Below are 13,218 nucleotides of genomic sequence, written 5' to 3'. Positions count from 1 at the left end.
TCATTTCAAGTCTTATTAACAGCAGTTGCTGTTGGCATCACATACATTGATGAGTCTTTATTGTCCGAATTCTGGACCTCAGTAGGCCAAATTAGACCACAGGGGGCCTGATGCATTTGTCGAATGTGCACCTTGGTCTCCAGCAGACCCTTTGATGATGACTTTATTCTGAAGTTGGTGTTCATGTTCTCAACTGGCTACCGTTTTCACAAGGTGACAAAGTCCTCATTCGGTTTCATTTCACTCGTCAAGGAGTGTCGAGCATTAATTGTGATATCAACCGTTGATTTGTATTTCTTTCTCTTTTCAGGAGTCCAAGTCCAGCAAGTGGTCTGCAAGAGGCAGGCCAATCACTCCGTGGCTTCAGATCATCACTGCAGCCAAAAAACCAAACCTCAGGAGAGGCAGAGGGCATGTAACAGTGAGCCGTGTCCTCCGGCGTAAGTACTGCAGGGCCCAAAATGACACCCAGTGTCTTGATCTGATGATGTCTGCTAAGTGAAGCCTCCTAGCCATACTCAGAAATGCTTACCCCTCTTGTAGTTCCACGTCGTCTCTTCAGCAACTGTGGGCGAGACAGGCACACAACAGTGGCAGGCATACATTGTAAATGCCAGCCTTTCAAACTTCACAAGTCATGGTGAAACATTGAAAGCTTATAGTTGTCACATAGATGTCACCTACCTAGTGATGTCATCGTTAAGTCTCAATGAGATCATTTCTGTATCACAGCACACACCTGTTGTCTCAAAGAGCCTGTGAAGGTTTATGCTTCAGGAGTGCCATGGCCAAATGGGCATACTGGGCACTGATTCTCATGGGCCAAAGAGCAGACTTTAGACGTTCACATCATAATTTAATCCAAAGTGAAAGCTGCTTATTCTGAATTGAAAACTTGGTTATTGTGAGTTTTAGCCTGCTGCCCTCTGCCTGGTGCTTATGGTACTACAATGCGGGACTGACATGTGGAATCACTTAAAAGGATGCTTAAAGATAAAAGACTTTAGGTTTATGTATAACTTGATGTGTCCATTGTTCTTCTGCTTTGACCAATAAGTATTTAAACCAAAGGGGAGAAGTGTGCCCTGTCCTGGGACAAAAGAGCCGATTGTGTGCCGAGGACTTGAAGCTCACTCTCTATCTCTCTGCCTCTCCATGCCAGGTGGTCCGTGAAGGAGTGGTCCGAGTGCAGCCGAAGTTGTAATGGTGGCCTGCGGACGCGTACCATCCTGTGTGTTCGTAAGATTTCTGCCACAGAGGAGAAGACCCTAGACAACAAAGCCTGCTCCGCGCCCAGACCCGCAGTCACAGAAGCCTGCAATAACCAGACCTGCCCACCTGAGTGGTTCGCACTGGATTGGTCGGAGGTAGGCAGGCTCCTTATATGGCAGTCATTGGTGACCACTTCGTCGGGCTGCCAAGCTGCTGATACGTATTAAGGGAGTTCGCTCAGCTTGACTGACTTCACTGCAGCCTGTGGTTGCTACTGTTGAGTGTGAAAGTCGCAGGCTTTTTCCCTCTTGCTATGAGTTGCATGGCTTTGCTGGTTTTATGTTATTTTCATTTTGCCCACTAGATGGCAGGTTTAAAACAAACTTGTTTCAGCAATGGAGTTAATGCTGTTGATCTGGTCAGTCCAATACAGTGGCATGGACTGGCATCATCAGGAACAATAAGTAAAAAAAGAGGAAATGTTCAATTCTATTAACCCCGGGGGGGGGGGCACACAAAAGAATGGGCCAGTGAGAGTGCGGACGTGTGCGCCTATGAGCGAGTCCTGCCTTGTGCCCGGTCCTCCTGGGATCTGCTTCAGCCCCCCACAACTCTGAGCTGGATTAAACAGGTTTGAGGGTCTTCTTTAACATTTACTGTATGACTGCTGAGGTTTTACTGGTTTTCTGGGCATTCGTCATGCCTGTGCCCTCTGGTGGCAGTTCTCTTGTTCCTATTAGATTGATTGATTACTGCCACCTGGCTGTCACATCACTCACTGGATGCCATTAGTCACTCTCTTCTCTTGATTTGCAGTGTACTCCAAGCTGTGGTCCAGGTTTCCGGCACAGGATTGTCCTCTGCAAGAGCGGCGACTATGGCACCACCCTCCTGGCTACCCACTGCCCTGAAGACACCAAACCCACTTCAAAGATGAGGTGCAACTTGCAGCGCTGCCCTCACCCTCAGTGGTTGACTGGAGAGTGGAGTGAGGTTTGTCATTCATTTCCTTACTTTTAACACTCAGACCTTCTGAAGACGTTGGAGACCAAGTCAGGGAGGCACAGGAGCTCGCCACTCTCACCACAGTCTTTGCCTCAGCCATTCTGTCAGGTGTAACAGAAATTGTGAAAGGAGTGTGAAGCACCAGCTGAACGACAAAAGAGAGACAGTACGAGGAAACTCCAGGATAATCCTCTTATTCCCTTTAGACCCATTCATTTCCATCCATTATCCAACCCGCTATATCCTAACTACAGGGTCACCTGGAGCCAATCCCAGCCAACGCAGGGCACAAGGCAGGAAACAAACCCCGGGCAGGGCACACACACACACACACACACACACACACACACACACACCAGGGACAATTTAGAATCAGCAAGGCACCTAATCTGTGGGAGGAAACCCACGCAGACACGGAGAGAACATGCAAACTCCACGCAGGGAGGACCCGGGAAGCGAACCCTTAAGGGTCTCCTAACTGTGAGGCAGCAGCGCCACCCACTGCGCCACCGTGCCGCCCCCAGTCATTTCCCTATTTGATTAATCACTCGGCATGACTTATTTCATTGCAGCCAATGGTCGCTGCTGTTGCCTGCTGTGAGATGAACACCAGTATCAGTTTTATGTAATTCCCATTTTGCCCAGTAGATGGCAGGTTTGATTGCCGTGACACTTTGAGCCATTCTTACCAGCATCAGGAACAAAAGCTCAAGTTAAGATTTGTATGCTTTGTGAACAAAAGCGACTTACAAAATAGGTCAACGTCATCGACAGCCTGGGGGACTGTTTGGGAACAAATATTACAAGACAGGGTCACACAGTTGATAACCACAGGTGAAGAGCTCAGAACACAATGCTAGTTACAATTCCTAGGCTATAAAACAGGACCGGTCAGGTCAGGTCAGGTTGGGCAGCAGGCACTGGTACAGCACGTTTTCTTCCCATTCCCGACACACAATGAAACAGTTTGGGATCCACAGGCAGACACGCGGTCCAGTCCCACCCTCCGGAAATGACCAACTGTCTGCCACAGCCAGGTGTTACGCTGGCGTCCCCTTTGCCTGGTCCAGCCACTCGGGTCCTCAACAAAGAGGGTCCTCCGAGCCTCGGGAATCACATCACTTGGCCGTCGGCTATAAAACCTAACAACTAATATCAGTGAAGACTTTCACCAGACAAGACAAGAGAGTCTTTAAATGATAGAGCGAGGGAATCAGAAGTTCAGACAGAGGTGGGCCAGCTAAGACCCGAGAGCTGATCTCACACAGAGGTGGCGGCATCTGCAGACTTGAGCAGTCCAGAATGACAACCGGACCTCACAAGTGACTCCATATATAGAGAGAGAGATAGGAGCTGAGCCATTGACTGCCCGCACCAAGGATTTGAACAAAAAGTAGGGATCTGTGCCCACCTCAGCTGATTGAACACCAGACTTGTTACTGCAATGGCTCAGTGGCACGTCTGGTTACTTCTACCGGTGGAGAGTTGTAGTAGTCTGGACCAGGAGTTGTGGACCAGTTTAATATGAAAACAAACCCATCTCTCCGCTTTGGATGTTGTCAGCACAGTATTTTATTAGAAATCGCTAGGGACCTCCACCCCCTGCTCACTTCGCTGGCCACCCCCGGGTTTGGTTAACCGGAAATACAATTTAAAGAGATTCTTATTTTCATGGGAATTGTTACATATACGTTATTTGTGAATTTCCCCTTGGGATTAATAAATTATCTATCTATCTATCTATCTATCTATCTATCTATCTATCTATCTATCTATCTATCTATCTATCTATCTATCTATCTATCTATCTATCTATTTAATAGTTATATAGTGCCTTTTAGTATCTATCTATCTATCTATCTATCTATTTAATAGTTATATAGTGCCTTTTAGTATCTATCTATCTATCTATTTAATAGTTATATAGTGCCTTTTAGTATCTATCTATCTATCTATCTATCTATCTATCTATCTATCTATCTATCTATCTATCTATCTATCTATCTATCTATTAATAGTTATATAGTGCCTTTTAGTATCTATCTATCTATCTATCTATCTATCTATCTATCTATCTATCTATTTAATAGTTATATAGTGCCTTTTAGTATCTATCTATCTATCTATCTATCTATCTATCTATCTATCTATCTATCTATCTATCTATCTATTTAATAGTTATATAGTGCCTTTTAGTATCTATCTATCTATCTATCTATCTATCTATCTATCTATCTATCTATCTATCTATCTATCTATCTATTTAATAGTTATATAGTGCCTTTTAGTATCTATCTATCTATCTATCTATCTATCTATCTATCTATATCTATCTATCTATCTATCTATCTATCTATTTAATAGTTATATAGTGCCTTTTAGTATCTATCTATCTATCTATCTATCTATCTATCTATCTATCTATCTATCTATCTATTTAATAGTTATATAGTGCCTTTTAGTATCTATCTATCTATCTATCTATCTATCTATCTATCTATCTATCTATTTAATAGTTATATAGTGCCTTTTAGTATCTATCTATCTATCTATCTATCTATCTATCTATCTATCTATCTATCTATTTAATAGTTATATAGTGCCTTTTAGTATCTATCTATCTATCTATCTATCTATCTATCTATCTATCTATTTAATAGTTATATAGTGCCTTTTAGTATCTATCTATCTATCTATCTATCTATCTATCTATCTATCTATCTATCTATCTATCTATCTATCTAGTATCTATATCTATATCTATCCTATCTAGTATCTATCTATCTATCTATCTATCTATCTATCTATCTATCTATCTATCTATCTATCTATCTATCTAGTTATATAGTGCCTTCTATCTATCTATCTATCTATCTATCTATCTATCTATCTATCTATCTATCTATCTATTTTCACTTTTACTTTAAAACTTTAGTAAAAACAATACTTTTAAGATCGCATTGAATTTTGATGCCGCGTTTGGACTTGCGACACAACGTATAACTGCCTGCGAGTGAATATCATTTCATTCTCTCTAATAAATAAAACAACTTTTTCGAGTGTTTGTCCTGCTCTTTCTTCTCTGCTTAGTCATTGACATGTCTTCTCGAACGTATAAAATGACGTTAATGTATAAGAGCTGAAAGCGCAGGACGTGTGTCTGACACAAGCATTCACACGACTGAGAGGTTAGATGGCCGTTGTCTTGTGTGAAAATAGTTGTAAGTGTGGCGTGACTTTTAAACGTCTCCGTCTGACGGGACTTCACACCGCAACAGCATTTTTAGAATCTTTTAATTCTCGCTGGCAACATGAATTATACGATCTACAAGTCTCTGACTTAAACTTCAAATCCAAACGACATATTTGATCTCTTTTCGCTGTTCCGTTATTTCACCGAGTAATGATTTCCGTTTGTTTGCGCTAATGCGATCTTTACTCTCCTTTTTTTGAGACTTTTGAATTTTCGGTCTTCCGTTATCTCTAACCTGCTCTGCATGTGAACTGCGCCAACATTTTTGAATTCTTTACGGCGTTCAACTTTGTCATCTGCTCTTTGTCCTTTATTTCCAACCCTGGGCGTGGACTCGTCTCGCGGGACATGTAAGAGTCTCTCCGAGAAAATCACGTCGTCTCGTCTCCTTCCAAGATTTTTTTTTTATAATTGAGAGAATATAATTGTTTATAATTGTAATCTCTGAAGTGTGGGGTGAGAAACAGTAAGCATGCGAAGTCTTTTTAGATATTTGATTGGATTTCTAAACATTCTGATCCCACTTACACGTTCTCAAAGGCCAGGCCTTGCCATGTGGCTCGGGTCCCTCACTGCAGCTTCAGTAAGCTTAACATCCATCAATTATCCAACCCGCTATATCGTAACTACAGGGTCACGGGGGTCTGCTGGAGCCAATCCCAGCCAACACAGGGCACAGGGCAGGAAACAAACCCCGGGCAGGGTGCCAGCCCACCGCTGGCTTAACATGCATTTCAGGTAAATTACAGGAAGCACTTATTAAGGAGAAGGTCGAGCGGCACGTCTCTTAAACAGAGTGCTAGCAAACAGTGAGGAAGAGTGTGCTTGGCTAATTTGGAGGACTTTATGAAGAAGCAGCAAAAGCAGATGATCAGGGAGGCACCGATGACGACATTTGTCTTGATGTTTACATGGCTTTTGATAAAGTTCCACATGAAAGGTTTGTAGTCAAATGAAAAGAAGTGGAAATTCAAGGGGCTTCTGTGTGTAGGTGGGTGCAAAATTAGCACAGACACAGGAAGCAGAGGCTGATGGTGAGGGGAACGTCTGCAGAAGTAGGTGATGTTAGGTGTCCCACAGGGGCAGCTGCTCTTTTTAATTTACATAAATGATCTGCAGAGGAATAATAATAATTAACAATAATAATTCTTTGCATTTATTTGGCGCTTTCTCACAACTCAAAGGGTTAAGGGCCCAACAGAGCAGAGTCCCTATTGGCATTTACGGGATTTGAACCAGCAACCTTCCGAATGCCAGTGCAGATGCCCAGCCTCAGAGCCACCAGTCCACCTAAAAATAAAAGCACGAAGCTGGCTAAGCCTGCAGATGATGCCAAACCAGGTGGATGGGCAGAAAATGGAGAATTAGCTGAATTATTACACAGGGACTTGGACAGCAGATATAAAGAATGACCAACAGGAATTAGAAATGTTAGATTTGAAAACTCGAAACTATAGCTCATGAGAAGGACCTGGGAGTCACGATCAACATCTAGACGGTGGAGAGAAGGCTAACAGGGTGTTAGTTTACATGTCATAATGTGTGCAGTGCAAGTCATTCATGGGGGGCCTCACTTGGAGCGCCATGTGCAGTTCTGATCTCCACATTACAGAAAAAGACACAGCGGCACAGCAGAATGTTCAGGAAAGAACAACCAGGCTGACTGAGGACTGAGAGGTGGGAGCTATGAGGTGAGACTGAAGGAGTTCATCCTCTCCAGCTTAACCTTCTTCTTCTTCTTCTTCTTGTCCTTTTGGCTGCTTCCATTAGGGGTCGCCACAGCAGATCATCTTCTTCCATCTCTTCCTGTCCTCGTCATCTTGCTCTGTCACCCCCGTCACCTGCATGTCCTCTCTCACCACATCCATAAACCTTCTCTTAGGCCTTCCTCTTCTCCTCTTACCTGGCAGCTCTATCTTTACCATCCTTCTCCCAATATACCCCTCATCTCTCCTCTCCACAAGTCCAAACCAACTCAATCTCACCTCTCATTTCTAATCCTGTCCATCCTCGTCACACCCAATGCAAATCTGAACATCTTTAACTCTGCCACCTCCAGCTCTGTCTCCTGTGCCACCGTCTCCACCCCATATAACACAGCTGGTCTCACTACCATCCTGTAGACCTTCCTTGTCACTCTTGCTGTAACCCGTCTGTCACTCCTGACACTCTTCTCCACCCTTCCTGCACTCTCTTCTTCTCTTCTCTTCCACACTCCTCGTTGATCCCAAGTATTTAAACTCCTCCACCTTCACCAGCTCTACTCCCCTCATCCTCACCATTCCTGACCTCCCTCTCATTCACACCCATGTATTCTGTTGTGGTGGTCCTACTGACCTTCATTCCTCTCCAGGGTCTCCTCAACCTACAGATCACAATGTCATCAGCAGACATCACAGTCCATGGAGACTCCTGTCTAATCTCGTCTGTCAGCCTGTCCATCACCATTGGAGATAAGAAAGGCCTCAGAGCTGATCCCTGATGTCATCCCACCTCCGTCACTCCCACCGCAGCCCTCACCGCGGTCACACTTCCCTCGTTCATATCCTGTGCCACTCTCATGTACTTCTCTGCCACTCCCGACTTCCTCAAACGATACCACAGCTCCTCTCAGTCACCCTGTCATTTGCCTTCTTCAGATCCACGAAGATCCAATCCAGTTTAAGCAAAGAGAGATCAACAGGTGTCATGATGAAAGTTTTTAAAATTATTAGGGGGATGCCAGGAAGTAAGTTAAGATACATTTGTTAACAAGAACTGGGGCACGCTGTTGAGAACGGGTTAAAGTCCCATGTTGCACAGATGTGGGTGAACACAATGGACGAGCTTGTTGGGCTGAATGGCCTGTTCTTGTCACAATCGTTCTAATGTTCATTCTTCTGAGCCTCCTGTTCTCTGACGTATAAAATAACAAAGAGAAATGTAACAGTCCTGATGGGAGAGCCGTCTTTTTCCTCGTCTTCCTCCTCCTCCTCCTCCTCGTCCTCTGCTCTAATGTCATTACACAGAATCCCAGACGCCTTTAGCCATCTTTCTTTTCCTCTCTAGTGCTCTGCCAAGTGTGGTCTGGGTCAGCAGATGCGGTCTGTGCAATGCTTGACCCACATTGGTCAGCCGTCCAGTGATTGTCCGGAGGACCTCCGGCCAGCAGCAATGCAGCAGTGTCAGAGCCAGTGTGACCCTCTTCCAACAGACAACCCTGAAGGTGAGTGATGGCGACACCATTGTGTCCTCATTTGGGTGATGTTAGCCAACTTGAGTGGAGTTCAGCTGGTGCAGCGCATGGGCGTGTAGGAGGCTGGGAGGCAAATTCAGTTGTCAGATGTGTGAATACTTTAATGTCTGAGCATCTAATATGTCAGTCGCAGCGGTGACCAGTGCCATCTACTGTAAGTCTCCTGCCTACCACAACCAATCCAGCGTGAGCCACACGGGTGGGCTTCTGGGACTGCAGTCCATCTGGCTGTCCTAACATCTCGCCCAGATGTCTTCTGCAAGTTTCAGGTTAGGCTTATCGTTCATTTCCACATCTTGGTGATTTGTTTAAGAGTCCCACGCGAAGAAGTGCCCTTCACCTTGATTAGCGGCAGTGTCCTCAAGTACGTGACTCACCATTAAGTCGAACGATTCCTGCTGGATGTGCTTTATGAATTCCTTGGAGGATTCTGGAATTCTGCATTAGGTCCTCACGCAGTCTCCCTGCTCAGTCTAATTCTCTGAGTCTGTCGTCAGTCCCATGATGCACTTGGTGGCATCTCAGACCGGCACACAATACTCACAATACGCACACAGTGCTCCTCCATTTATATGCAGCCTAATGTTTTATTTGCCTTCTGCGCTTTGCTTAGGTGACGAACATTTTGTGTCAACATAAACCCTGAAATCCTTTAGATTGCTCCCGTTAGCTTAGTGTCTGGCGTCTCGTATTTGTCCCTGACATTCCTTATGTCCGCGTGTAGCGCTTCTCTACGTTAAACTGCAGGTTTCAGAAGGCACACACACACACACACACACAACAGGATTCTCAAGACTCTCTCTTTCTATTCTGCGTCGTCCGCTCCTGTTATAGAAAACCTGGGAGCACTTCCAGTGTCCCGATCCTGTGGCTTGGGTACGTCTGGAGCCTGGCGAAGCAGGGCTCATAAATCCAGTCAGTGCCCGCTAGCTGCGCCCACAGGGGCTGCCACATAAGAGCAACAGCTCCCAATATGTCTTGTGGGTCTCCATACCAGTGTAAAGGTCAGGAGGGTTGCCATCTTGGGTACAATTTCCTGACTAAACTGTCTTCCCCTGCCCTTCCATGGTAGTGCCACCTGAGAACTTCTCAAGTTTACTAACTACTGTACACTGGAGTGGGTGTCATTAATATAAATCAGCCCCCTGAGGGTCTCCTGTGATGACCCCACTCCATTCTCCTCTAGTCTGGTCTCTTTAACCCCTGCCACTTGAGGTCCTATGTTGTTGGTCACAGTTTGTAGTTCTAAAATGAATCACTGGTCTGGGATGACCGAGTCAAAGTCCAAGTAAATTCTGTCGTTCACGGTAATCTACCAGACTGGTTTGGCACAGCCGTCCTCTCATAAGCCCATGCTGGCTGGCATTCAGTCGTGTAAACGGCTCAATAAGATTAAAGGAACACCTCAGATCTCAATGGGGAAAAAACTCCTGCTGGCTATCTTTACTGGTATGAACTGGTAATGTGTGAGGAATGAAAGGGTGGAACTGAAAATGATCAACCAACAGAGGGCTGAACACAAAGACACCCCGAAAATCTAAGGGAACAAACTGACCGGCGGGCAGGCAGGCAGGCAGGCGGGCAGGCAGGCAGGCGAGTCCATTTGGTCGAAATGTCATCACAGCAACTCCAAATCGTACTCAGCAGTTTGTATGAATGCCTGTCAACGTCCTATGAGACGACGGATGATGTCCTGGGGATCTCCTCCCAGATCTGGCCATCACTGAGCTCCTGGACAGTCTGAGGTGTCGGATGGGCCGAAAACATAACGTCCCACCTGGAGGTGTTCTACTGGATTGAGGCCAGTCAGTGGTATCAAGTCCTTCATCCTCTCGTCACACGAGGCTGGGCATTGTCGTGCACCAGAAGGAACCAGCATGGATTTGATCCCGATCCCTAATGGCAGTCAAGGTGCCCACCGTTGTCTAGCCTGTAGAGGTCTGTGTGTCCCTCCATGGATATGCCCCCCCAGACTGACCCCCCACCACACTGGTCATGCTGAACGATGTGACAGGCAGCATAATGTTCTCCACGGCTTCTCCAGACCCTTTCACGTCTGTCACATGTCCTCTCATCTGTGAAAAGCCAGTGGCGGACCTGCCAATTGTGGTATTCTATGGCAAATGCCAATCGAGCTCCACGGTGCCCACTAGAGGACATAATTGGGCCCTCAGGCCACCCTCATGTAGTCTGTTTCTGAATGTTTGGTCAGAGACATTGACACCAGTGGCCTGCCTGCCAGCTCGAGGTCATTTTGTAGGCTCTGCCAGTGCTCATCCTGTTCCTCTTTGCCCAAAGGAGCAGATATCGGTGGGTCCTGCCTGACGGGTTAAGGACCTTCTACGAGGGGTCCTGTCCAGCTCTCCTAGAGGAACTGCCTGCCTGTGTCCTGGAATCTCCTTCATGCCCTTCAGTCTGTGCTGGGAGACACAGCAGACCTTCTGGCAATGCCACGTGGTATTGATGTGCCATCCTGGAGAAGCTGGACTACCTGTGCCACCTCTGTAGGGTCCAGGTATAGCCTGATGCTACCAGTAGTGACAATGACCGTTGCCAAATGCAAAACGAGTGACAAAACAAAGGAGGAGGGAAAAACGTCAGTGGCCTCCCTGTACCTGTTAACCCATTCATTCCTGTTTTGGGGGTCGTCTCATCGTTGCCCGCCTCTAGTGCCCCTGAGACTGATGAACAAGCCCCTCTGCTACTTCACTGACCACATCAAAGTGTCATTGACTTGATGCTCTTCTCTCATTTAAAGGCCTTCCTTTCGTTTTTTTGAGCAGTTTATTTTCTTGCTGGTACGTTTTTTTCTCATTTTAGTTGCCATGATCTTGCCTGGCACAGCAGTCAGAGACGTATTGCTCTGTAGTTACCAGGGTCCACTTTTTTTGCCTCCCTTCTTGAAGATTGGGGTCACATTTGCTTGTCGAGTCCATTTCTCTAAATCATTGACTCCACTCCGGACCCCAGTCCCTGCGTCTTCACCCCCACCCAGGGTGGGCAGAGCGTATGTTTCTGCATTTCCATGTGCCTTGTGGTCAGTGGGGCTCCTAAAAGTGATATTAGGGGGCTTAGCATGGCACTGAAACCCCCCGCTCCGGACCTCTATGAAGCCGGATTCTGCGTCGGTGTGCTGTGAAGACTCGGCGAGCGGGCGGGCGGTCAGGAGGGAGAGTACGGTGTATCCTGATGGTGGGAGGAAGAGGGCAGTATGAGGAAGCCACACCAGGGAGGGGGCCACGGTTTTGAGTTGCGTTAAGGTGCCTCGTTTAAGAGTCACTGATAGGCCAAGGTGGAGGGATGTGACCAAAAAAAACCCAACCAGGCAAAGTGAGCAGGATGTGGTTGGCGTTCTCACCACTTTTAAACGACTAAACTTTGCTTTTCTGCTCTGTCTCCATTTTCTCCAGAATGCAAGGATGTCAACAAGGTGGCCTACTGCCCCCTGGTGCTAAAGTTTAGGTTTTGCAGCCGTGCTTACTTCAGGCAGATGTGCTGCAGAACTTGCCAAGGACATTAAAGGGTGCGGTGCTGTGTACCCAAGACCACTCCACTCGGGCAGCGATGGCAAGCGGAGAGCTGAGACCAGCAAGGGAAGAGCAGCAGTCGAGTCTCAGCGATGGCTTTCCTCACTTCAGCAGAGCGTCTGCACGCAATGGAAGAGGGAGAGGAGAGGATGATAAATTAAGGGATGGGAATATAAGGATAGGGACCTGGATAAGCGGAGAGGGGAAAGGCATATGAGTGGGGCTCAAGGGAATAGGGGCCTGGGGTGTGTAAGTGTGACGGTAAAACATCGGAGGAGGAAGAGGAGGAGGAGGAGGAGGAGGAGGGCGTAGCAGTGTGCCAGTGGGTGTAAATGGCCCTGATGGCGAGGGGTTGGCAAGAGGAGTGCACTTCCATGCACGGTGTTTAGTAATTTAGGACGGGGCACCTTGATGTGACAGCCCTGGTAAATGCACTCCTCTTCATCCTCCTCTTCATGTGACTCGGCATGATGGCAGCCCAGCCTCTACTCCTCTCACCCAGACGGACAGCCCAAGATCTTCATCAGGCCGCCATCTTCTGCAGTGCTTGCGCCTGGAAAGTGGAATGGAAGTGTGTGCACGCTGAATAAAAGGGTTGTGTATAAGAGGGTCTCCTGATTACTCCCACCATGAAACACAAAGACCACCCACCACTGAGCCTTCAGAGCCTAAGGGTCAGATAAACCCCGTGAACTTCTCGTGCTTGGGTGTTGCGAATGATGTTTAACAAAATGGTGTCCGGCGTCTCCCATTGGCCAGGCTGATACGCCCACTTCGATCCACACACGTGGCACGGACCACCAGCTTCAGTTATAAAGTCAATGAAAGGTCAGCGTTGTGTTTGCTCCTCCAGAGGTCGGGCAGGTAACCCCCAAGAGTGAGGCCATAAGGGCATTATGTTCATAGCGCCACCCGGTGGCCATTAGGAGAACACTGCCAGTACACAGACCCCTTCACTCCCTGCACGTTGTGGCCTTGTGCTGAAA

General features: G+C 46.8%; 1 protein-coding gene across 1 annotated transcript; it reads left to right on the top strand.

Moving 5' to 3' along the window:
• Positions 1-310: 310 nt before the first annotated feature.
• LOC120520510 (A disintegrin and metalloproteinase with thrombospondin motifs 6-like) lies at positions 311-12,837 on the top strand (the record flags this gene model as incomplete). The annotated part of the gene is made up of 5 exons (XM_039742823.1): positions 311-440; positions 1,163-1,367; positions 2,029-2,205; positions 8,519-8,675; positions 12,116-12,837. Coding segments are annotated over 5 exons (779 nt in total), but the record flags the coding sequence as incomplete, so codon positions are not given.
• Positions 12,838-13,218: the final 381 nt, after the last annotated feature.

This window comes from Polypterus senegalus, unplaced genomic scaffold (genome assembly GCF_016835505.1).
Source record: "Polypterus senegalus isolate Bchr_013 unplaced genomic scaffold, ASM1683550v1 scaffold_3970, whole genome shotgun sequence".
Lineage (NCBI taxonomy): Eukaryota > Metazoa > Chordata > Cladistia > Polypteriformes > Polypteridae > Polypterus > Polypterus senegalus.
The sequence above is the reverse complement of the archived record's forward strand: the minus strand, read 5'-3'. Positions and strand labels throughout refer to the sequence as shown.